The sequence below is a fragment of the Eublepharis macularius genome, chromosome 5, assembly GCF_028583425.1.
Source record: "Eublepharis macularius isolate TG4126 chromosome 5, MPM_Emac_v1.0, whole genome shotgun sequence".
Classification (NCBI taxonomy): Eukaryota; Metazoa; Chordata; class Lepidosauria; order Squamata; family Eublepharidae; genus Eublepharis; species Eublepharis macularius.
The window spans coordinates 6,000,496-6,026,704 of NC_072794.1; the positions used below are offsets into that span (position 1 = coordinate 6,000,496).

The following is a 26,209-nucleotide window of genomic DNA, read 5'->3' on the forward strand; positions in this document are numbered from 1 at the left end:
GGGAAGGGGTTGACAGACAGCCCGTTTAGGGAACCCTTGTTATACCAAACCCACATCAAGATGCAATCTTCTACAGACCCCTCCAAGGAAGTGGGGGAAAGCAACAAAGAAATTAGAGCATCCAAATACAAAAGCCACGGGGGTCTGCAGAAAGGGCTGGAGAACGAATTCAGGCTGGAACCAAGTCCACAATCAAGTTCAAGGAAAAAGGAGCTGGAGTTCCCACTCCCGAAAGGCCCAACAAGCATCTTTGTTGGGAGATATTTGGGGACTACCCTTTAGCATTTAATTACTGCAAATAAAATCATGAATTCCCCTTTCGAAAAATCTCATCAGCTTTTGTCCTATAGATCAGGGCAATCCACCTGGAGACAAAAAATCTCTCTCTCTTTCTCTCTCTCTGGGTCAGGGGGTCTCATTCAGTTTTCTAATGACTCCCCTTCATGTCCCTTCCACCTGATCAGACACAGATGTTAAAAAGAAGCATTTTTGTTTAGAAAAGCAGCATAGAAATCCTGCAGTTAAGGACAAGAGCAGAGGGAGGGAAATAGCCCGGTTTGCCTCTCAAAAACTGAGATGTACGTGTGTAAGACCCATAGTACTCCAAAATTGCCTACCAGAACCAATTTATCAAACTGAAAAAAACCAAACCCACTCTCTCACACACAGGGTAAAATCTGTCCCAAATCAAACATTTTCTACTGATTTCAGGGTGGGGGTGGAGCAAAAAAAAAAGATTTAAACTGGTGCTCAACTTCCCCCTAGAAGTCAATGGTACTTAAGAGATTTAGTTTGGTTGTATCAGGCCCACTATGTTTATATACAACTGAAGTGTGTCAGATCTGGAAACACCTCCAATACCACCACCACCCCTTTACAAAGGATGCAGAATTTAGCCCTCTCTGTTTAGGTTAGAAGAGCTTGTGAATTTTGTATTTGTATCACAGTGCAATGAGGAATAAACTTTCCCTGCACCCCCCCCCCAACAACAACTCCCTGCCACTAGAGGCTACAAAGCAGTGAAACGGGGGGGGTCTTGACCTTGCTTAATAAAGCACAAGAAAAGAGCAACTCCCTAGGATAAGGACTGCTGCATGTTACTTTCTCTTTTAAAAAACACACATACGAGCTGGCTTGCTCTCTGTTTTAGGAAAACCGTCAAGTTTAGAACCTCTTTGCCACTAACCGAGCCCTATAACCAGTGATTTCATTCACCTCACCATTGTTTTTTTAAAAAATTATTTTTTGATTTTAATATGTTTAACATTACAACAATACAACAACAAAACCACTTCGCTATTATTTTCCATGCCTGTCTCCCTCACCCAGGGGCATGAGACAGACAAAGCAACATTCTTTGAAAGGAACGCTGGGAGTCGACCTGCCACATCCCTTCCCCTTCCAACATGCCAGGTGTCTTACCTGAGTTTCCGTTAAGCTTTCCAAAGCCTGCATTACAGACTGTTCGGGCCTGGATGCTTGAGACTGTGAAAGAAGGAGGGGAGGGGAAAGGCAAAAAATTAGGCTTGCTGTTTACCTGTTCACCTAGGGTGAGTTAAAAATCACCTCTAGATAATCAGATCAAGAAGCTTTAGAGAAGTCCCTCATTACTAAAAATTATTAGTGCTTGCTGCTTTGTTAACTTGCAGCTCTATCTGAGAAGCAAAATAATATGCAGAAGGAAATGACCAGGTTGAGGACACTCGCACCCAACACTCCAGTTGTCATTTTTGCCCTACACATCACTTACTCTCTCTCTGCTCAAGAAGCCAATACTAGCAAACAGCATTCCACTTCATGGGTTTATACAACAGTAGCCCATGGCCACGGTCCATTCACACATGCAAGTCACCATGTGATGAACAAGCATGTGTGAAGTGGCACTCTTTGGGAATTAAGGATATTACAGGCTCTGTTCCTTTTTCCTCTGACTTATTCATTTACTACAAAAAAGAAACTGGGGGATTACTCTAGGAGAGCACGCACACACCTCTTTTAGGGCAATAAGTATGGGAGGAAGAGAGGTTTCAAGGAGGAAAACACACATTTACCATCAAGCCTGCTTCCACCGTAGGTACCAGAGTCAACTTGCTTCCTTCCACGACTCCTAGATCCTGCAGTTTGCCTGAATTAAGGTGACTGGAGAAAGGAGAAGAAAAAAGAAAGCATGACCTTGGGTGAATTAGCCATGGCTCCCTTCGTGCAAACAGCATGCAAATTATTCTTGGGAAATGTAACCACATTATGAAAGGAGGGAGGGGAGCTCCTTTTTTTGTGTGTGAAAAAAACAATAAAATATTCACTTTCCTATTTCCTTGAGCACAGTGGTCCGACAACCCCCCATCACAGCAATCTTCCCCCTTGCTTTCCCCCTCCCCCTCCCTCCCGCACCCAAAACAGTCCATCCTCGCCGTCTCTCCCCTTTCCGTTTCTTCTGTAAACATCATATCATAAGTCTCTCCCTCCCTCCCTCCCTCTACTGCCCCCAGACAGAACTGCTGATCTGCAGTCATCTGTCAAGGAACTCTCTTTCCGAACCCTCCGACTAGAGAATGACAAAACCAGGGAGCCCAGAAGGCTTGGAGCTTTAAAAGAAAAGGGGGGGAAAAAGTAATCTGGAGAAAATCGCCAGCAGATGTATTGAAATTTGGGGGTGGAGGAGGGAAAGACAAAGAACGGGGAACATGTAGGAGGCAAGGATTTTTCTTTAATTTGATTAAAAGGATGGGCGGGGGAGAGAAGAAATTCAACATCCAATGCATATGTCTTATTTAAAAAATTAGAAACTATATTTGTTCAATTGCTGTATGGTCAAGCTATTTTGTCCTTAATTGTGTGGGGGGGAGGGGGAAAGAGAAAGAAATATTCCAGACTTTACCATATAAAAAGACAAATCTACTTTGCATTTTAAGAACTGTATTCTCTAACAAAGCTAGGGGGATTTGTTTGAACAAAGGGAGAGGCCCAGCTATGAAATACCCCATCCTGAACATTTTATGCCAATATTGCAATAAAATCCTTTTCTCCCCACTCAGCAAAATACAGAAAGGGAAGCCAAGTGTTCATTTTGAAACACTCTCTGCAAGAGATCCTTTTTTCCCCCTTAAAGAATGGTTAGGCGTGCAAAGAGATGATGTGTGTTTGTGTCCATCCGCGCACATACTGGCCTGCTAAACAGATTCCACCTTCAGAACAAAGGACACCCCCAGGAAAGAAAGAAGAGGCAGAAGTCAGAAGGGGCTGAAATATTTCATCGATGTCCTACAAACCCCCTCCAACGTCTGGGGAAAACTGACTCATCCCTATTTTCTCCCGTTCATGACAGATTTTCCCACTCTGGGGAACAAAGATCAGTAAGTGGCAATAATAAACCCATGCCCCCACCCCTAGTTTTCTAAATGCCCTCAGGTCGGTATCTCAAGCAACAGCCATATTGACTTCTGTTCTTTGCAAAGTTTTTTGCTTTTAAAAGAACTTTTTTCACATCTAGAGAATAAACTGGGGGGGGGAGAGGGGATGCCATTCAAGGACATCACAGCAGGAGGTGTTGGGGGGGGTGTCTCTCAGCCAACAGTCTTTCAGCTGCAAGCACACACACACATACCCCTTCACCTCCCTACTTCGTTGCATGCCAGGCTGGCCAATGAATCTAGCCGATTCGCAAAATTAAATGATATAATGTATACACCCACCTGAATAGATGGCGTGCATGCATACGCACACGGGTATTTTTACACAGAAACTAATTTATGCACAGGTAGGTGTAATAGATGCACACAATAGTCATATTTACTTACATATATACATTACTTATTTTACTTATATATATTACTTTACATGTCAGTACATGTACCTAGAAGGGCAACGGCTGTGAGTGCATCACACACACACACACACACACACACACACAGAGGGAAAGCTCTGCTTTTTATGCGTGTCACTGAGGGCTCTACCTCTTTCAAAAGAAATAGATAAAAGGCTGGGAGTGGGGGATTCATACGTATCAAGAGATACTTGCTTCTGCCTCCACCTCCCAATTTTATCTAGACCCCTCATAAATTAAATCAGGATCCGAGCAAGAGAAACAAGACCCCTCCCCCTGTCAAAATCGACACGTCCATTGTTACCTTTCTTTGTGCAAGAGAGCCAGTCTTTCCTTGGGCACTTTCAGCCTCTGGGACAGTCTCCTTTTCAGACCTTCCACCGTCTCTTCCAAGGGGACAGATAGTTCATACCGGGCCCCGGTAGTCGTGTGGATATGAACATTCATGGAAGGGTCGCTCTGGACGGCTTCGCAGGCTGGGGGCCCCCGGCTGCAACTCCTGGGGGTGGGTTGGTGGTCCATTCGATTACCTGGGGGGCAGAAGGTGGGATGAGGGGCGATTAGAGAGCTCGGGAAAGGCAGCGGCAAACAAAGAAGCCCTGAGCGGCTCGCCAGCTGCCCTCCCCGCTCCTTCTCCCGCAGAGTAAGTCCAGGGGCATTTTAAAAAGTCAAAAATCTTCCACCCCGTACAGAGGCGGTGGGAACGTCTTTGTCCTTCCCTCCCAAGAATTACGCAAAAATTATAAAATTTCGCCTTAGGAAAATGCGAAGAAACGAACTTCTTAAAAAGGCATCTGCCCCTTTGTTAAAAGGGAGAGCGAGCTCAGACTCCCCCCACCTTGGGATCGAACGTGTGGCCACACAGCGGCGGCTGCTGCCGACGCCGCTCCCAAGATCTGGTGTGAAACTAACCAGAGTCGGGAAGAGACAGAGGAGGGAGGAGGGAGGGGGGAAAAGTTATAATGTATCAACGTTCTAAAAGAGGGCGGGACTTACCACCCCCTCCCCATTCATTCTTTACTCCCGTCTTCTCGAGGCCAACCTCGCCGCAGCCAATCCGGTCTCTCCGAACGCCCAGACGTGGGCGCCCTAGACCAATGGCAGCAGACCCGCTACTCCCCCACGTGGAAGAAAGACCGGATACTTCGACCCTCTTCTAACCCACCCCCACCCCCTCAAATGGTGGGAGGGGTTTCTCGGTGCCAGGACAGAGGCTCTTCTCCGCCCACACCTATTTGCAACGCCAACCCCCGTATTTCCTCCTCCTCTCCCTTTTTTTAAAGGGCCATTCATAATATATATTACAACAAAGAACTTCCTATAAAGGAACTGAGAAGGGCGTGTGTGGAGATCTATTTATAATTTTATATACAGAGGCTTTATCTGGAAAATGGGGGGGAGATGGAGACGAGGGTGTAATTAAAAGGTTGCTTGATGATTTAATCTAAATAAATATTCTTAATTGAGGGGGGATGCATTGACCTAGTTGTTTTATTGATAGAAATGTGCTGTTTAAAGCCTCAGGTTATTCATTTTGCTTTATGCATCAGTGTCCTAAAGACATTGTCCTTTTTTGTGACTCACTGTCCAAGAGGGCTCCCTCCTAGCAGGCATGCCTCCTTTTAGATGGGTACTCTAGGTAAACTACACTGAATTGAGTGGAACTGAGCCCCACAGAGAATTAAGATGCAGTCTCAGCCTTGATGTAGCACAATTGTAGTGCTAAGGAACAACTGGGCTAGAAACATGAAAAATAAATAAGGCTGGAAATCATAGGAAGGATTACAATGATCAGCATTTTACTCCACGAATTCTTTTTAAAAAATTCACTTTAAAGAAATTCTTTAAATCTTGAGAAAGGGGATTCCTAACTAGGTTTCCACAGACTTAAAAGACTTAAAGCTGACATCTCCACGGCACCCCTGCCAACCTCTTCAAAATGGCATGGCCAGGCTGGGGATATGTAGATAGGCAGGAAAAAAGGAAGATCTGGCAGGAGAGGGGCTGACTCAATAAAAGATGCCACGGTTTTTGATTTGCAAGACCTGAGCAAGGCTGTCAAGGACAGGACATTTTGAAGGTCATGAATATGTAGGGTCACTACAAGGCAACTGCCCATACACACACTCACACTATAAAGCAACTCTGAGCATGTGCAGAGTTCATTCCATGGCACTATTTGATAAACTGTTCCCCACACATTTGTTTGTAGGCAAGCCCCAACCAGTATCCCTTTTATCAAGTAACCATGACTGCTGCCCTGACACAGCTACCCGCCCTCCGCCCCGACTAACAGAAGATATGCCTTGACAACATCCCTCGGTTCTACAGAATGACATACAGCCAAATGTAAGCAAGGTGGGGCAAGTGAGGACCTACAATTCTTCAAGTATAAAGGGCCGGGGAGCCAAACTTCCAGGTTCTCATTTCTGGGTGGGGGCACTGGCATCTACTGGATTAGATGCTTGAGCTCTGAGCTGCAGAAGACTCGACTCCAAACACAACACCCCTGCACAGAGTGCAAGACCAACATGCCACAGAACATATACAGAGTGCCTTGGGCCTTTCTCCATTGTGAATTGGCTTAGGAAATAAGGGGACAAAGCTTCTCCATCAGAATATGCAAGTCTAAGTAGACCCAGAAATTGACCATCTTAAAATATATATAGAACTGCTTGCATTTTGGGCCCAGAAACAAAATACTGAATGTAACAGTGAAGTGGCTGGCCCCCGTGCAGATGATAAAAGCAGGTAAACTGCACACCCACAGACAAGGAACGGGTCTCTGCCTACTCAGAAGACTCCCTAAATATGCAGAGAAAATACGACTTTCTAAATGAATCGAAAGCAAATGGAATAGAACAAAACATGGCCCATTGAGGGCAGAGCATGCTCTGTAGGCACAGGCCGTGGGGAATCAGGTAAAGGGAAATCAGGGTGGGGGGAATTGGTCAGCTCAGACCTCTGATAGGGGACATTTGGGAGGGGGTGAGATTTCCAAATTGTGCCCCTCGCAGTTCCTTATGCTTCCCCCAGTTCCTTTTAGTGCATGAGGATGCATGCATACAAACGACAGAAGTGTGGAGATACACCGGACTCTTCAGCATCCTGAAGTCCCAGGTGACTCTAACTTATTTCAGTGTTGTTTTAAAATCTACTGTGAATGGCACATGACATCTTGACAGACATGACACTCCATCGTGCCTGGAGCCTGGGCAGAATGACCTCCAGAGGGTCTAGCTGCTCCCCACCCCCATCTGTCAAAGAGCCACATGTAGGATCAAAGAAGGAGCTGTCCATTACCAGGACAAATGACCCACTAGCTCCTTTCCCCTTACCATCCAAATCAGGGCACAGTGTACCCCGAGGGAAAGAGCAAACAACCACAGATGTCTCAAGGCTGTAAGCCAAGCTGGATACTACAGAACAGACAGCAAGATACAGCCTGAAAAGCAGGACCTCTTGGGAGAGGACAATTCACCCCACGCGGATATTGTCTCTCCCTTTGTACAGTGCACACTGTGGGGCGGAACCCCCAGCTGAGTACCTCTGCACGAAGGCAGTGCAGTGTGGTGCAGCAGTTAGAGCGCCAGACCAGAAGCTAGGAGCTCAAATCCCCCATTCTCCCCTGAAACTCACTGGCTGCCATCTTGGGCCAGCCACTCTTCCAAATGCAAAAGGCTTCACGAGGCTGCGGTAAGGATAAGAAGGGGGAATCAGAAGACAGTGGTATAAAATATACTGAGAGGATCAAAACACATCACGAGGCAAAATACATTTTTTAAAAAATAATGGGAGGGGCAGTCCTTATGACTGCTTGAAAGCCTGCATCTTTGGACAGGGACCCCCTGGAGCCAACAGGGGGTCTGCATTACATTACCAGTGGAAAGAATGCAGGGCTTCAGCACCTAAAATATTCCCCACTTAATGATGATCAAAAGCAGAATAATTTGTACTAACCCATCCCAAACATGGAAGACTCTCTGTAGTTGCCCAATGGTTGAGGGTGGCGGAATGCACAATAAATATGCTCAGAGGCAAACCAAGGGTGGGGGAAGGGCCTTGGAGGACAAAGGCCTCCCCCAGAGAAGGAATTACTCCAGTCCATAAATAGGATGGAGGCTTTAAAGACTGCTCACCCTTGAGGGGATAAACCAGTGAGGGATCTCGGAAAGTTCCAAGCAGTTCTTTTCTAGGTCAGAATGATCTCAAGCCACCTCTAAAAATCTCTTTTGCAGGAAGAATTTTTCCTTTTCCCAATCTGGCCGTGTGGATTAAGGAGAAATGTGAACAGCTTGGGGTTTTTTTTGAAAGCCACACTGAAGCAGCAGAACATAGTTTTAGGTTCCTACTTTTTTCCTTCAGCCTCAAACCCAGGGTGTCTTCAGGTCACAACAAGATCAGCACACATTTTTCCCCTTCTATTTCTCCCCATCTTCAGAAGGGCACTAAGGAACTGAGCAGAGATTGCATAGTCCTGTTGCATAAAACCATAGGGTTATTAGCTGATTTTTACACTAACATTGTTTTGTATATTATGGTTCGTAACACGAAATATTTGGGGAGGGGGGGAGATTCTCTAGTCTAGAATGAGTCAGCAAAGCAAGGGTGCCCTCTGCTGGCAAGGACTAAAATACCAACACTAAGGAACAATAGGAGAGGGAGCATAAATATCTTTAATTATTTGTGTGGCAACATCAGTAAAAAATGGTACTTTAAATAATTTCATCAGCCAATCATATATATAAGGTCCCTTCACTGAAGAAGCTTACAATTTTTAACTAATTCTTGAGGAGGCATGGAATAATTATGCTGATTATAAGAATTACTCTTCTTTTGGCGATCAGGGGAGTGGGGGGGGGAAAGAAAATTGAGATGGAGATTGGGATGAAATCTTTCATCTGGATCACTTTCAGCTGCTGTTGTAAGAACTGGTAGAGTTTTGAGCTATAAAGGATTCTTCTTCTGGCAAGATAGAGAGTCCCCCCCCCCCCGGCCTTGCCACTCATCTTCCCAACTATATACAAACTACATTTGGTAATTCAGCATACATCAACAAACAACCACTTAGCTACCATGGAAGCGTTCTGTCAATCTCAAAGGCTGGCATTCACAAAAAAAGAACTTGCCAAATCAAAAAATGGGGGGGGGGAAGAAGGCCTATGTTCACAGCCCCTAAATCCTCTCACATAACCTCCTCCGATATAACAATGTCAAATTCCTTTGGATTTGTACACCACAAAGGGGAAAAATATGAATGAACGTGCCCCTGTTTGCAGTGCTTCTCTAGAACCCTTTGTTTTTCGGCAGTCAACTCACAGCCAACTTACGGTGATCACAGAGGGTTTTCAAAGGAAGAGACAGAGAAGAGGTGGTTTGCCATTGCCTGTCTCTGCACAGCAACCCTGGGCTTCCTTGGTGGTCTCCCAGAAGTACTAACCAAGGCTGACTCTGCTTAGCTCCCAAGATCTCATGAGATCAGGCTAGCCTGACCTATCCAGGTGAGGACAACCATTCTTAGCAACCATCAAAATACCGCTAAGCTTTAGGGTCCAGGATCTCACTTCTTTCATTTAAATTATCAAAGGCAAAATGGAAATCTTCCCTGGGGTCACACCAAGGACTGCTGGGAGGAGGAGGAGGAGGAGGAGGAGGAGAGTATTTGAGCTCTTTTTGGTAAAAAAAAAAAAAAGTTGGGTGGGGCTAAACCGCTGGGCCCTTTCAACTGCACATTCCCTCAGGGGGAGGTTTTGCCATCTTTCTTCCCCACATCCCCCCCCGCCCCATGTGCCCTTAACAGCATCCAGGCCCACAGAAATGCCCCAAGCCTGGTCCACACGCCACACGCCACTTCCTCAGCAGCTCATGCTCTGTGCCAGATTGCTGTTGATAATAGGGCGGGGTGGAGAGTGCTCAATTGTCACCCATGGCCCAAGCCAAGAATACCAACTGGGGGTGGGTCACCCTGCAGGGCCTGGCACAGATGGAGGAGATATAAAAAAGGGGAGCATCGGAAAGGAAAAGCTTAAAGAGACGCCCCCCCCCCGCACCCCCTGGTGTTTAGCTTTCAAAATCAAAGGAGGGGAAAGCTTAACACCTGAAAATGTAGGAACACCATTGCACACATTTGCAAACACGGAGTCCACACTTGTTAAGAAGTGCTGCATACGTGGAGCCCAAGGGCTCTTGAATCGCCTCTCTGGCCAAAGAGCAAACTTCCAGGTTCCACTGGTCTCTGGGTTACAGAAGCATCTGTGAACCCTTCTAGCAATGCTTCTTTGGCAACCTAGATTCTTGGCTCAAAATGTCATTTGAGGGGTGCCTTGGAAATGATATCCTTTTGAAATGATGGGTATTTCACAACACAAAGGACTCCTGACAAACTTATCTTTGGGGCAGCATAAAAGCAATATCCAGGGGTTAGGATAAAGGGGTGGGTGCTTCTAGAGAGCTGTGACGCCCCGAAAGCCCCTCCCATAATCTCTACCAAATATAAATGTATTTTATTCATGTATAACCAAAGCGGCTTGCAATGTTTGCCCCTCCTCTGTTTTTCCGCACAATAACCGGTCGGGTAAGGTAGGCTGAGGATATGTGACTGGTCCAAGGTCAACCCAGCAGCTTCCATGGCAAAGTTGGAATTCAAACCCAGGTCCCCAGACCCTAGCCCCACACCCCAAGCAGTACACTACGCAATGCCATTTTTTAAATGACACATTCCCTGGAGTAGCCAGTCCACCTGACATTTCCTTTCCCGCCGAAGGTACAGAAGAGTCTCTGATCTAAATACCTTCCCCCACACCTCCATAATCTTAGGAGAGAAGGATTGCTCACAGATCCATCCCACGGCTTCGCCTTCAACCTCAAAAAGGTGATTAGAAAAGGAATGTCAAAAATCTCTCTCTGGGACGCTAGGGGGGCTCCGTCGACCAAGTAAGAAAGCAGGCAGGGATGTGAGAACGGGCCCAGCCAAGGCAAGCTAGGTCCAGTTTCACTAGAACACAGGAGAGAGGTGATCACTGGGTCACAACAGATTTCTGGAGGCCCCCCGAGCTGTTCCCCCTCCTGAGGCGTGAGCTCAGCTGTGGAAAAAAAGCTGTGCTGCAGAGTACATTTCTATGGAACAAACAAAGAGAGGGGCCTTGCACGCAGAGCGAAAAGGGCTTTCCAAAGGAAGGGCCGGAGGAACGGAACACCACACTGGTGTCCCGTAGCCGAGCGGCACCCGCTTGCCCCTGTCCGACTGTCTCCCGAGGGAGCAGAAGCCAGGTCAGCTGCAGCTGAATGGAGGAGGCAGCGAGGGGAGGGGGTGGGAGGCGGAGGGGAGCAGACCTGGCCTGTCTACGTGGGCAGAATACACGGGGCAGGCTGTGGGCGGAAGGGGAGCTTGGGCAAGGCCCTTCTCTCACACACAAGCAGCCCAACTCCCATTCCCTCCTGAAACTGGCTTCTTCCCACAGCCCCCTATTTTCGACAAAAATAAAACTACATTGTGCCTGCTTGGATTTTGGGATATAATCAGAGGTATTCCATTGTTTCTTTCAGCCCAGGGCAAAATCCCACCCCCCTCCCCTTTTAAAGTGTCTGGTCCTCATGGTATGGGGGCGAAAGGGGGGTATCTACTTTGTTAAACAAAGGTTTAGGGCTTCCTTCTTTCCATCTCAGAAGACAGAAAGGCTGTCGGCTTATGCTCAGAACAGGCTAACCAGGTCATTAGGGGAGCAAGGTTCGAGTCCAGGAGCACCTTAAAGACCAACTAGATTTCCAGGTCAAGATCCGGGTCCCGTGGCACCTTAAAGCCCGACTAGATTTCCAGGGTATGGGTTCCGGAGACTCAGAGCTCCCTTCTTCAGATGTAAGGGGGGGGATTATCCAAAGAAGACGCGGAACCGCGCACTGCGGCTGAGCCCGGGATGTCCCCTATGGGCAGCAACCCCTTTCTCTGCCCTCTCCCCATAACCAGGTCTGCTTACGGAAGACCCGGCTTCAAAGGGGGGGGGGTCCGCCCCATTCACGGATCTTGAGAGGAAACCCCCGCCTTCGCCTTCGCCTTCGCCGCCCCTGCCCGGCACGCGCGCGCCTCGTGGCGCCCCTCGGCGGGCTCTTTCCCCAAGGGGGCAACTCCGGCCTTCGCAGGCGGGGAAGGAGACGAAGTGCTGGCGGCGACTCCTCGGCGCGCTTCCTCGGGAGTAAGTAAGCCCGGCTCAACTCCGCGGGGCCCGTCTCGGAGCGCCCTGCCCTAAGCAGACCGGCTCCTGCGTCCACGCTCCTTCCCCAGCGAAGGCGGCGGGATCGGGCCCTTGCGCCGCTCCTCTCCGCTCCGGAAAAGCGGCCGGCGAAAGGAGGCGCGGGACGGCCGAAGGCGCCCCGAGCTGCGAGTGCCGAGAGCCCTTCGGGAAAGACGGACGAGGGCGACTCACCGGCTCCGCTCGGCTCGGCTCCGCTCCGCTCGGGAAAGGCGCAGGACCTCCTCCGAGAAAGCGACGCGGCGGCGGCGACCCTGCGAAGCCCCCCGGGCCCTTCCCCAGCCCCAGTAATCCTCCGGCCGGCGGGCGGGCGGGCGGCTGCCTTCCCGGCCGAGCTTCTCAGCGGCGGCGGCGCGACGGCTCTCGGCCCACTGGGGAGGCGCTGGAAAGTTTTATCCGCCCGGCTGGCTGGCACGCAGGAGCCGGCCCGGGCGGCGGGGTGGGTGGGGCTTGGCTCGCTGGGGAGGCGGCGGCGGCGGCGGCTCTTGCAAGCTCAGCGAGCCGGGCGGGGAGGGGAGGGGGCTGCCGCTCGCAAGGCCCCAAGTAGGGTTGCCAGCCTCCAGGTAGTGGCTGGAGATCTCCCGGAATTACAACTGGTCTCCAGGCCACAGAGATCAGTTCACCTGGAGAAAATGGCTACTTGGGGGGAGTGGATTCTATGGAATTATGCCATGCCAAGGTCCATTCCCCAAGCCCCACTTTCTCCACGTTTCTCCAGGTTTCACCCCCCAGATCTCCAGGAATTTCCCAACTTAGAGCTGGCAACCCTTGCCCCGAGCCAGCTCCAGGCCCCAGGCTGGCCAACCTCCTGGTGGGGGCTGGAGATCTCCGGGATGTGCACAGAGACGACGAGGGCAGCTCCGGGGGGGGGGGGTCGGCGGCTTTGTGCCCCGCCGAGGCCCTTCCCGCCCCAGGCTGCGCCCCCCAATTTCCCAAGCCGGAGCCGGCAACCCTATGACTGCCCCTGCCTTCCGGGAGGTCTGCCCGCTGCGGGGCCTTGGGCGTGGAGCGCGCACGCACGCACGCACGCACGCACGCACGCACACACACACACACACACCCACCCACCCACCCACCCACCCCTCCTGGGATCCCCCCAAGCTCGGCTGGCGAAGGATCCTGCTTGTCTCGAAGGACTAGAGACTTGGGACGTGTTTTTAAGAGGAAGCTGAGACTTTTAAACGAAAGCTGAAACGAACAGCTTAAAAAACAGCCTAGGGATGCCATCTTCCAGGTGATGCTTGGAGATCCCCCCCCCCACATATGCAACTGAGCCCCAGGCAGCCCGTCGCCCTCCCCTCCCCCTTCTCCCTGAGCTTGCATGCTCCTGCGGGCACAGACTTGCCCTGACCTGGCCCCTCTTCTTTTGGAAAGCCTAGCAAATAAAACGATACAGGTGCAGCACTTTTTCAGACCCAGTGCCTCCTCTCTGCCTATCATTTTCATCTCCACCTCCCTCCACAAAGCATGGGGGATTTGTTTCTCCTCCCCTACTTTAGCCTCACAACAACCCTGTAAGGTGGGCAGGGTTGAGTCATCCAGGGAACATGCTGACCCAGTGACCCTCAAACCTAGCCCCAGGACGTCACGCTGGCCCTGATGCCTCCTCCAGTTAGGATGCTGTGCTCCAGCTCCTCACCCTGAGATCATTCTGCAAAAATGCAGCTTTTGCAGTTTTTTTAAAAATTCAACTTCTGTCTCATTTTGAAAATCTCAGCATCCGTTTTAGAGAAACACCTCCCAAGTTCTTTGAGAGAAACATGACTGTGTGAGAGCAACCTCAGGTGAAATCTCAGAAGGAGAGGAAAGGCCAAGGCAGGAGCACCCCTTGCTCCTCTCCCCAGCTAGCAAAATAAACTCCAAGGGGATATGCAGAAAAGCGCTATTTAATATCACTGAGTTAGTTTGGCTTTGGGCATCATTTGGTTCCCTTAAATGAGGTGCATCCTGGCCTGGATAGCCCGGGGGAGTGCGATCTTGAGTGATTCTGCACGTGTTGGATAATGCACTTCCAATCCTCTTTATAGATCATTTGGAACAGATTTTTGTGTGTGCGGAACAAAAAATCCACCTCAAACGATTGATAAAGTGCATTGAAAGTGTATTGTCCAATGTGTGCGGAATCAGCCCTTGGCAGAGATCAAAAGCTAAGCTGGGTTGGTCTTGGTTAGTAATTGGATGGGAGACCTTCAACGAAGACCAGGGTTGCAGAGGCAGGCAATGGCAAACTACCTCTGTTAGTCTCTTGCCAGGAAAACCCCACTCGGTCTTGTCAGAAGTCAGCTATGGCTTGAGGGCACTCTCCACCACTAAATGTGGTATAGGGTTTTTTTTCTCTTCAAAAAGCAATTTCACTTTTAGCTGCATGCCCACAGCTCGAAGTGAAATGGTTTTCTTGTGGGGGGTGGTGGTTAGGGACACTTTGCAAAAGTCTGAATGTATATTCATCCAGAGTTGATTTCTTCATTGAGGATACTGTTGGATTTATAACGAAGAATAAGAGTACATGTTTGCATCTTAATCATTAGCATTATAGACTTGGCGAGCGCTGAGAAACAGGGTTTTTAAAAGAGGTGTTCCTCAAGAATGGAATTTTAAAATCAATTTTCTTTTTTTAAAAAATAGCAGAATGTTCGATTCAGATATCAGATACTGAGCTGAACACGCCACTTGCTCATTCCATAGCATGAAAGTTTTTGTAGTGCTTGAATGTCAGACTAGGATCTGGGAGGCGCAGGTTCCAGTCCCCCCTCTACCATGAATCTCATGGGGGCAGGCACTCTCATAGCCTAACCCAGGGCTTTTTTTCTGGGAAAAGGGGGGGGTGGAACTCAGTGGGTTGCCCTCGGAGAAAATGGTCACATGGGCTGGTGGCCCCGCCCCCTGATCTCCAGACAGAGGGGAGTTTAGATTGCTCAGTGGCGCGGAGGGCAATCTCAACTCCCCTCTGTCTGGAGATCAGGGGGCGGGGCCACCAGCCCATGTGACCATTTTCAAGAGGTTCCGGAACTCTGTTCCCCCGCGTTCCCTCTGAAAAAAAGCCCTGGCCTAACCTATTTAGCCACTGGGTGGCTGTGGGCATCAAACAGAGGAGGGGAGAACGAGGTAAGCTGCCCTAGAAAAAGGGCAGGATTTTAAAAACATATTAAATAAGCACAATTCTCAGGAATGTCTAGGGCTCAGCCTTGTGTGTTGCATGCCCTGCCTCCCCCCAGTTTACGAAGAAAGGCTGCAGGGGTAGAAAACTCTCTGTACATGCCCCAAAGTACATCTGTTTATTCTTTCAAGCAAGGACCTTAGTGCCAAATGTGAGTGGCCAAAGGAGAAGGGGTGGGGCAGCTTCATCGCCCAGCTTTCCAGAGGTCGCAGTGCAGGTAGGGGAAGCATGACAGCTTGTTCATGAGTAAGTGTTTCCCTGTGTGAGTGATCCAGATGTGAAATGACCTGCAACCCACTGTTCACTGCTCAGAGCTCCCTGGCACATCCCACCTTTACACGCACACATGCATGCGCGTCAAAGACGAACGGCTGCTCTGAAGGTTGTAGTTTGACCTTAAAAACTCAGACCTCTTTCTCCAGAGACAGCCAGTTTTATGTGGCAGAGCCATCCCCCCCTCCTCCTTCCACTAATTTGTTTAAAATAGACTTTCCCCCACTGTGCTCCTGAGACAGCTTCCAAATAAAGAATTTAAATCAGTGATCAAAAGGGTCAGAAAAAAACAGCCAACGAGGGATGAAACATCAGTAATATCGTCCATAAATAATCAAAATGACAGAAATAAATCAAGGGAGAGGAAGTGCAACATACAGAATAACATATGGTAAAAGGTTCAGTCAAGGGAAAGACTAAGGTGGGGGGGTTGTTGAAATAAAACATCATTGCAGACATAAAACCAAATGGTTACAACTCAACCACAGTAAGCAAAACCTGTTTCACTTGGTGCCAAAAGGCTGGCAAACTTGGTACCAGGCCTGTGTCCATGGTGCATAATCCAGGTGCCACCGTTGAGGAAAACCTGGCGCTCTTTACACACACATTTTCCATGTTTCATACATTTCTCACCTAGAGAGCTTTCTAAGAGCGCAACAAATCCCAGTCTTCTTAGATCCAATCCCTCACTCCAAAGCTTATACCTCCTTGGCTGCCCACCATGTTGCTCAGGATTATAGCTACACAGTGGGGAAATTGTGGAACTCTGGAACTCCTTGCTAAAGCGAACGCCTCACAATTGCTTTATGACATCCATTGGCAGAAGACCTTTTTTAAAAAAATGTGAATGTTTTTCAAATGGGCAAAGCCCTTTTCTAACCTGATGAAGCTCATAGCAGATAATATAATTGATCTTTGTACTGATATCTGTAGATACATGAAACTGCCTTATACCAAGTCAGCCCTTGGGTCTGTCTACGCCGCAGCCGTCCCCTCTGACTGATGCGGCTCTCCAGGCTGGAGGAGAATATATCGCTGAACTGGACATGATGGGGACTGAACCCCAGACCTTTCCTACCTGCAAAACAAGTGATCCAACCTCTTACCACCATCCTTGTAGGTTACATTATATTTATCAGGGCTTTTTTTCTGGGGAAAGAGGTGGCGGAACTCAGTGGGTTGCCCTCGGAGAAAATGGTCACATGGTTGGTGGCTCCACCCCCTGATCTCCAGACAGAGGGGAGTTTAGAATGCCCTCTGCGCCGCTTGGTGGCGCAGAGGGCAGTCTAAACTCCCCTCTGTCTGGAGATCAGGGGGCGGAGCCACCAGCCATGTGACCACTTTCAAGAGGTGCCGGAACTCTGTTCCACCACGTTCCTGCTGAAAAAAAGCCCTGATATTTATACATTATAAAAAAATAGATATGGAATGCAGTTTTAGCTGTGAAAGTGTCCATTTGATATTTACATAGTACATTTCTATTCCATCCTTCTCCCAAAGAGCTCAGGACAGCCTCTATGGACCTCTCCATAGCATCACAACAATCCTGTGAGGTAGCTCAAGCTGAGAGAGAAAGGCTGGTCTAAGGTAGTCCAGGAAGTTTCATGGCAGGCAGCAACTCGAATCGAGGTCTTGTTGGTTGAAGTCCAGCACCCTGACACCACATAGGCTGTAGCTAGAGGTCAAGGAGGAAACCACCTGATGGAAAGCCATCCCAGCATCTGTATAAGTAGCTAGAAAGGAGAGGGCCCTATATCTACAAGTCAGGCCAACCATTTTGTGTGCTCTTGAGTTATAAAGGGCTGAACTTCTTGATCTTGCAAAGGTTGAAATTGAAATGCCTCCCTTTTAAAATGTTTTCTTGGCACTGCTGTTCTGCCTCTGAGGCTGGGCAGAAATTTAATGTGCATTTTTTTGCGGCAGGGAAAAGTTTTGTAAGCCAAGTTTCTGCAGTCAGAAGTATTCTCCCCTCCACAATTCCTTCTTTCTGCACCAATGTGTTTGTCAAAGTCCTACCCAAACTAAAGAGAATCAAAGTCAAACAGGAACTGAGAAGGAAGCTGTTTTGCTTGATGAATCACTAGTCCTCAAGAAAAAACACACAAAACAAAGGGATCCGGAAAGAGGGCTTAGAGGGTGGAGATGGGTATGTGTCAGGCTCACTGGAGGCCTCTGGCCTTTCTGGTCACTGGTCCATGTTATTTGACTGTGAATGAAAGTGGCTCCCCACATGCTCAGAAGCCGTCTCGTCTCAATTTGAGCACCTGAGCACTGAAAAGAAATGACAAGTTTAAAAACAAGAGTTAGGTTTGGTTATTAAATGGTAAACTATCTTGCTTTTCCTTTAAGAACTTTGCTTTTTTAAAAAAAGGAATCATTATTTTGAGGTTTGAGCAATGTGCTCGTTTCATTTGATTCTTTAATAGATCAGCCAGTGAAAAAACAGCTCATTTGCCAGATGATGGATCTTTGGCAAGGCTGGCCCACCCAAACAGGCTCCTCTGTCCCTTCCCACCTCCCTGTTCCTGACGTCAACGAAGGAAGGCCACAGCAGGGAACCGCTGGGGATATATTTATCTCTTCCTGAGTGTGTGTTTCATTACCAGGAAAGATGCAGCCAAGGGGAGGAAACGGTGTCCACGTCATCCAAGCAGTGTATGTGCGTGCACGCGTGGCTGAGAAAGCTTACTGCTGTGCGCCAAACTGGTTTCTGCTTCTGTTTCTCCTTCCCTGGCGCAGCCCTGAGCGAGGGATGACTCACACACGTCAGGCCAAGGCAGGCAGGCTGCAGGAAGCCTGCTGCGGCTGGGGATCCCGTGCTGGTCAAAACAGCTGCCCGACAGGCAGAAATTCAACAGGCCACTGGAATCTCTAGACCAAGGAAAGCCAGGCCTGTTGCGTCTCAGTTGGAGGACAAAGGAGGGAGGGAGGAACACAGAGGAATACAAGGAGACACCAGTGCAAGCCAGCCAAACAATTTGTCCTCTATTAGAGGGACACTGAAATCAGTTGGCATAAGGATTTGGGAAAGGATCAGGCCCAAGAAGAGAAAGGAGGGGCTGAATTTATTCTGCATGGAGTGCAAAGATGCACCAGAGGACTGCCTCCTTTTCCCCTAGCAGCTGGCCCATAGCTATGGAGGCTTGCCACCCAATTACTCTTTGGGCCATTCCCATCCCTTTTATTATTTAAAAAATAAAGCAGTTGTGTAGATGAATACATTTAGAAGTGTTGCCTCCTCTATTCTCATTAATGGCTATATTCATACCTCCCAACCCCAAATTTCTGACTCTGGGGAGCCTTCCTTGACAGAGCACTTGTGCCTTTAACAGCAGAAAGCCAGCAGGGCCACTTACTTCGCAGGGTTGACGGGAGTCTTTCATGTCTTGTCCAGAAAAGAACAAGGAAGAATATGTGGGCTCCGAGGAATCAGGAACTCAAAGCCACGGTTCTGGAGGGGGCAGAGAAATCACGGCGGGAAAGAATACAACCCATCCTGTGCGGCTCGGAAAGCAAAGAAGGTGTTGTTTGTTCTTTTGTTTAAAGGTGTTCTTGAAACACAGAAATCTTCTTTTGTGTGTTACCAGCTGTCAAACAGAAAAAAAAGAGCCTCTACAGCCATAGTCTGCAAACTGGGAAGGTTGTGGCATTCTGTGGGTGCCTTCATGTTCGCGTGCAAGGGTTTTGCATGCATGCACGCCTCAGAAGACCCCTTCCCCAGCAGGACTTGTAGACCCAAAAGAAAGGCCTGCAGTCTGCAACATTGCCTCGATCTTAAAAGACACCCACCCTTCTGGCCCAAGACAAAACAGCATTTCAGCAAGCGGCTGGATATCAGACCAGATCAGGCTAGGCAGGGGCCCTTGCAGAGGATGCCTCATCCCAAGCGCAACCCGACGACGTCTCCCACTTGGGACCTGCTAATACCTCCCCTCCGCGGTCCTGACCTAGGGTACCCCCAGCTATTCCTGGCCAGGCTCTCCCACATGCCTCTTAATGCTCTCTATCCCAGGCAGAAGCACCTCCGGCTTGCTCTGGCCAACCCAGCCTCTCCCACCCACAGCACTGCTGTGCTCCACCACCCTGACCCGCAGCACACCTCCAGCTATTCCTGGGCCGGGCTGAGTTTCTCCCACACATGGCTCAGAGCAACAGGGACGCTCTTTGGTCTGTGGGCGAGGTGGAAACTAGCTGGGCTCTGGCACCGCTCCAGATGCGCTTTGCGGCAGTGGAGGAGAGAGAATTCCCGCAAGCAGGAGGAAACGTGCCCTTGCTAAAGCCCCTCCTCACCCATCAGTGGCTTCGTTTGCTCTCCAAGGAACTCAGGACTGTGCACGAAGAACACACAAACTTTCATGTTCACCTGCACAACCCAGGAGGTGTTAGGTCCAGGGCTTTTTTTCAGCTGGAATGCAGTGGAACAGAGTTCCGGAACCTCTTGAAAATGGTCACATGGCTGGTGGCCCCGCCCCCTGATCTCCAGACAGAGGGGAGTTGAGATTGCCCTCCGCGCCGCTCAGCGGCACGGAGGGCAATCTAAACCCCCCTCTGTCTGGAGATCAGGGGGCAGGGCCACCAGCCATGTGACCATTTTCTCCGAGGGCAACCCACTGAGTTCCACCACCTCTTTTCCCAGAAAAAAAGCCCTGGTTAGGTCTAAATCATCCAGCATGCTTCATGGCTGAGGGGGGATTTGAACTCGTGTCTTCCCAGTCTGGGGCAGTTATGAAAGGGCATGAGGCATCTTAAGCTATCATTGGTGTTCTAGACCCTCACCTTCCTGTCTATTGGAGACTCGAAGGGGCTTACAACATTCTCCCCTTCTTCATTACATCCTCAGAATAACCCTGTCGGGTAGGTTCAGTTGAGAGTATGTAACGGGACCAAAGACACCCCACAAGCTTCCACAGCATTGGAGGGATTCGAACCGAGGTGTCTCAAATCCTAGTTCGACATGCTAACCATTACTCCACACTGGCTGTCAGGGAATACATGTTTCTGAGCTTAACTCAGAGGTACTGGCCGTCATCTGCCTTCTCTGGCCAAAAGCGTCTCCCTCTAACCTCTACAAATGTGAGGCAAATTGCGGCCGATCATGAGCAATTGTAGTGATTCATTAGCAAAGGATAGGCACTCTGTTCATGCTCAGAGTTACGACTCCACACTGTCTCTAGTCAGCCTGGGGGAAAGACTAGTAAGCAGAGTGCCTCTGGACATGTGCAGAGGAGGTACTTTGCCTCCCAGGAGCAATTTGAAAAGAGGCTCAGCAACATTTTCCTCAGTGTTTATAAGCTTTTTTTTCTTCTGTGACAGGCAGAAAAAGCAAGCAATACATCATGAGAAGGCACTCTGCATGTGCTCAGGGGCACTTTTCTCTTATCATTGTAACCATTTCAGGAATGAAACCAGGAAAAAAGGCCATTGAATTAACCTCGGATCTAGGAGAGCCAGGTTCAAATTCCCCCTCTGCGATGAAGTTCACAGCCACTCACTTTACCTCACAGGGTGGTTGGGAGGATGAATGAGGGAAGAATAATATACCCTGCCTGGATCTCCTTGGAGAAGAGGCAAGATAGAAATGTATGAAATAGAACTGCAGAAGACCCTTGCAGCTGTATGGAACGGTGATTCCCTTGAGCATAGAGTGCTTGTCTTAACCTCCCTGCCCCCTTCCAATTGGTGGAGTCCAGAAGCTACAGCAACCCCTACCTAGAGAAATGTAAGGTGTTCAATACGAGGCCAGAAGCCGTGGATGGGGAAATCACAGAACCTGTCAAATCTCAACTCCTGTCTCCTTGTACCTCACCCCCCCACCCCAACCATGCTCTACGAAACCGTGCGCCAGAGTATCTAGACTCCTGGCAGATGGGACGGTCTGTCTAGCTCTGCCAGTTTGGCTTGGAATTCTCAGGAATGGCGGATGTTCCTGGCTCTGGCATCACTCTCTTTCCTGGCATAGTTTTTGTTGCAATTCGAGTGCCTAGATACGCCAAGGTTTGAGCACTGACACTTCCCCCAACCTTGGCAATCCCCACTACAGAGCAGATGAATCATAGGATCTCAACAGAGCAACTGGGTCCTTAAACCTGAGATGCCACAATGGTTAATTTCTATTATAATAAATAAGATTAGCGTTCAACAAGTTAATATTTATTCTGATGAATAAGAACAGCTTTGCAGGATATGAGTTGCCATAGTACAACGTACCATCAAAGAGATTCTTTCTAGAACTCCAGAGCAATGGGCATTTTAAAAAGATGGCTTATCAACAAGATAAGCTAAGGACTGCAAGACTTGAGCAAAGTATCCCTGCTACTATTTTTACAGGTAAAGTTTTACAAGAGAGAAGTTTCTGGAGGGAAGAATTGGTTCCTCTGCAGGTTAGGCTTAGGTTGTCAAAGCCAGCCCATGATCTATCTATTGAAAGTCCGGATAAGTGGTTGCTAGTTCAGTCCACACATTAAAACTGACTTGGGATAAGCAAAATACAGTTTGCAAGAGATGTGGGATTTGGAATTCAACCAGTATGTACGTGCATACTGACAATTGTCACTCAGTTATTTTTGCCACATGTCTCATTCAAAATATCCAGTGTGGTATAGTGATTAGGATGTCATATTGGATTCAGAACCGGAGAGGTCTGCACTCAATGGGTAACCATGGGCCGATCATTGTCTGTCTGTCTGACTGTCTGTCTGTCTCAGCCTAACCTATCTCATCGCCAGGGCTTTTTTTCTGGGAAAAGAGGAGGTAGAACTCAGTGGGTTGCCCTCAGAGAAAATGGTCACATGGCTGGTGGCTCCGCCCCCTGATCTCCAGACAGAGAGGAGTTGAGATTGCCCTCTGCGCCGCTGAGCAATCGCAACTCCCCTCTGTCTGGAGATCAGGGGGTGGGGCCACCAGCCATGTGACCATTTTCGAGGTTCCGGAACTCTGTTCCACCACATCCCGGCTGAAAAAAAGCCCTGCTCATAGCAGTATTGTAAGGATAGAAATGAACAGATATATTTCCCCAAAATACAAAATAAGGAGAGCTGTGCAGCAAGTTCAAACCAACAGTTCTTTTAGCAGCTGCTGCAATAAGCTTAGAAAGCAAGCCTGTTATTAACATTCCATTTCTTTTGTAGTTATGCTATTGTTAAGATAAGCAAGATAATCTTTGCAAGACCTAGCTTGTGGCTTCAAGCCACAGCTCCTGCTGGCCTTTGCAAGAGGTCAGTTGCAAGACCATAGGCTAGGAATGTCTTCTTGGCCTCAAGACATCTTTGTCACTCAAGTTCTTTTTGCCCTTTTTTTTTTGCTTTCAACCTACGCCATTTGGAAGCAGTGCAAATATGCAGAGGCCTGACCTAATTTGTTTGCTTTTTCAGCACAGCTTGGGGGCGTTGAAAAGTGGCATGGGTGCGGATTTTTAAGGGATCCTCCTCTGTTGGATTTGGCAGGGATGGTGTGGGAGCAGAGGAGGATTTCTGAGACACAGAGAGAGAAACATCCAGCTGCCTGCCTCCCCGGTTGTCCATGGAACTCCCGGCAGGAAGGATTCCAGGATTCGGAATGAACACCCAGCGAGCAACTGTGGCATGTGACGGCTTTGAGTCAGGAGCCCTGGTGGGTGTTGCTCCACCCCCAATGGGTGTAGCCCTCCAGTGACGCTGTCCTGCCAGTCATGCAAAACATATCAGCACCGTCAGGGCCTTGGCATTCCCACGCCAGGGCCTGCCCAGTGTCCCACTTGGAACAGCACCAAAAATGCAAAATTGCCAGAGTCCGCCCAGCCCAGAGGAGGTGGGAAATCACTCACTCACACACTCACTCACTCACACACACAAATGGCATGCCTGTAGCTGAAGCTTGTGTTGTTTTTGATCCCAGGGCAGTACTGGAGAAGAGGCATCCTGGACAACATTTAGGGTCAGAGGGAAAAGCTGTCTTTGGGTAAGGCTCGGGTAGACACCACACAAGAGCCGTAAGCAGACTTCCACAAAAGAATAAACAAATACCACTTATGGGGGGCTGAGAGTTCCACTGGTTGGCTTCCTGAATAGTACTTAAAAAGCCCTGGTTTCAGAGCTAAGATGTTTCAGCCTCTGTATATATTAAAGAAAGGTATGCTCCTGAGCATATGCAGAGGGTCATTTTCTCACCATTCAAAATCTGCAACCTGCTCCTTTTGTGGCTTTGGAGTCTGGAGGTGAGGCACTTCGAGACTGGAAGATATCTGCCACAAAGGCTAGGTGGTTTCAAGAATGAAGGACCTTATTGTGGCTATGCATAAACTCTAATTTAGGAGATCTGAGTTCAAATCCCTACTCAGACATGAAGATCCCACAGAATACTTCACCAAACATTCTTGCTATGTATTGTCGAAGGCTTTCACGGCCGGAGAGCGATGGTTGTTGTGGGTTTTCCGGGCTGTATTGCCGTGGTCTTGGCATTGTAGTTCCTGACGTTTCGCCAGCAGCTGTGGCTGGCATCTCTGAAGATGCCAGCCACAGCTGCTGGCGAAACGTCAGGAACTACAATGCCAAGACCACGGCAATACAGCCCGGAAAACCCACAACAACCATCATTCTTGCTATGCTTCACAGGGCTGTTGTGAAGACTAAATAGAGATAGAACCACATTTGCTGCTCTGAGATCCTGGAAGGAAGAGCAGATTTTTTAAAAAAAGGATCAGAAGAGGAGAGACTTGGAAAGGCAGCCGTGAACGAACTAGAAAAGATCCTTAAAGACCAAGATCAAGACAATCCAAACTATGGCATTCCCCTATTTCTATGCATAGAAGTGACAGCTGGGCCGATTCCAGACGGCCCTCCGCATCCCGAAACGTTGCGCGTCGTTGCGCGGAAAAAGCGAAATATCACGTTTTCTGCACGACGACGCGCAACGTTTCGGGATGCGGAGGGCCGTCTGGAATCGGCCCAGCTGACAGTGAAGAAAGCTGACAGGAGGTAAGCAGATTCATTTGAAATGTGGTGCTGGATGAGAGTTTTGTGGATACTGCAGATGGCAAAAAAAACCCCATATAAGTGGCTTCTAGATCACATCAAACCTGACTTCTCCCTAGAAGCTAAAATGATGAGACTGAGGCTATCAGACTTTGGTCACATCATGAGAAGACAAAATTCTCTGGAAAAGTCAATAATGGTAGGAAAAGAGGAAGGCAGCGGGAAAAGTGGAAGACCTCAAATGAGACGGCTGGACTCAGTAAAGGAACCCACGGCCTCCAGTTTGCAAGAGCTGTTAATGATGTTTGGGAGGTCTTTCATTCATAGGGTTGCCATTAAGTCAGAAGCGACTTGACGGCACACAACACACATCCATACAGTGCAAGGAAAAAAGGTCAGAGATCGATCTCTCCCCACAAACCCCTGGCTCCAGGAAGAGCCATGGGGTGTCAGGAGCAGTTAAACCACAAGTGCCGACCACAAACCCTTCCAGACTCTTCTCCCCAAACAAAATTTTAACAGGAGCTCCAGGAAAAGGAAAAAGAAATATCCCAACAGGGATCAACTGATAGAAACAACAGAGGATGAGAACAGGCTATTCTGAAGGCCAATGGTTGAGCGGCTGGTGCCCCCTTGGCCAGCTTCAAGGCCCACAAAGCAACCACCGCTGGTGCTGTGCCCTTCACTGCCACTTCCTCGCTCCTTCAGCTTTGGTCCTGTGGCAGAAGGGAAGAAAAGAGGAAGAGGGAATTACCCTGGGGTGTTCTTCAGGAATAAACGGGAGGGAAAAGAAGAACCTGGGGTTATTGCTGGAAGCCAAAGCCCCGAGGAGGAGCCTCATGGCGCAGAGTGGTAAACTGCAGCACTGCAGCCCAAGCTCTGCTCACACGACCTGAGTTCGATCCTGGCGGAAGCTGGGTTCAGGTAGCCGGCTCAAGGTTGACTCAGCCTTCCATCCTTCTGAGGTTGGTAAAATGAGTACCCAGTTTCCTGGGGGTCAAGTTTAGATGAAGTGTAGAAGGCAAATGGCAAACCACCCCGTAAAAAAAGTCTGCCAAGAAAACGCCGTGATGCGATGTTCTCCATGGGTCAGTAATGACTCGGTGCTTGCACAGGGGACTACCTTTACTTTTTAAAGCCCCTGGGAAGGCATTTTGATGGGTGTAGACATAATATTCAATATCCCAAACTGCATGGGTCAGAACTTAGGGTTGCCAGTTCCAGATTGTGAAATACCTGGAGATTTTGAGGGTGGAGCCCAGGGAGAGCAGTTTTTAGGGAGGGACCCCACCAGGGTGTAATGCCATAGGACCACCTCCAAAGTAGCCATTTTTTCCCCAGGGAGCTGATCTCATTCATCTGGAGATCAGTTAGGTGAGTAGCCGTGTTGGTCTGCAGTAGAACAGCAGGATTTGAGTCCAGTGACACCTTAGAGACCAACACGATTTTCAGCGTGTCACACTGACTCTCGAAAGCTGACACTCTGAAAATTGTTTTGGTCTCTAAGGTGTCACTGGACTCAAATCCACCGGAGATCAGCTGTAATTCCAGGAGATCTCCAACCACCACTTGGAGGCTGGCAACCCTATGCTGTCTACCCACTATTCCACATTGGCTCTGTGCTAATGAATGCTAACAAGTCCTGCCACCCCTGTGATGCAATTGTTTGTACAGCCAAACGTTGTCCTCCCCCACCTCTGGAATCTAAAAAGACATCCAGATTGAGTCACTTCCCTCCCCCATTCCTGGCACTCCTCCCCAC

The 26,209-nt window shown here is 48.9% G+C and overlaps 1 protein-coding gene across 2 annotated transcripts in view; it reads right to left on the reverse strand.

The window, feature by feature from the left end:
- Window positions 1–12,445, reverse strand: part of MIDN (midnolin) — a 38,790-nt gene extending 26,345 nt beyond the window's left edge. Inside the window, exons 1-4 of one of the 2 annotated variants that reach the window (XM_054979991.1) lie at window positions 12,244–12,445; window positions 4,128–4,353; window positions 2,052–2,139; window positions 1,423–1,485 (exon numbers count right to left, since the gene is read on the reverse strand). In XM_054979991.1, the coding sequence (XP_054835966.1) occupies window positions 1,423–1,485; window positions 2,052–2,139; window positions 4,128–4,345 (369 nt within the window). In that variant the 5' untranslated portion in view covers window positions 4,346–4,353; window positions 12,244–12,445. Of the gene's footprint in view, window positions 1–1,422; window positions 1,486–2,051; window positions 2,140–4,127; window positions 4,354–4,661; window positions 4,740–12,243 lie in introns of those variants that run through there. The other variant, XM_054979992.1, reaches the window with a different exon arrangement.
- Window positions 12,446–26,209: the final 13,764 nt, after the last annotated feature.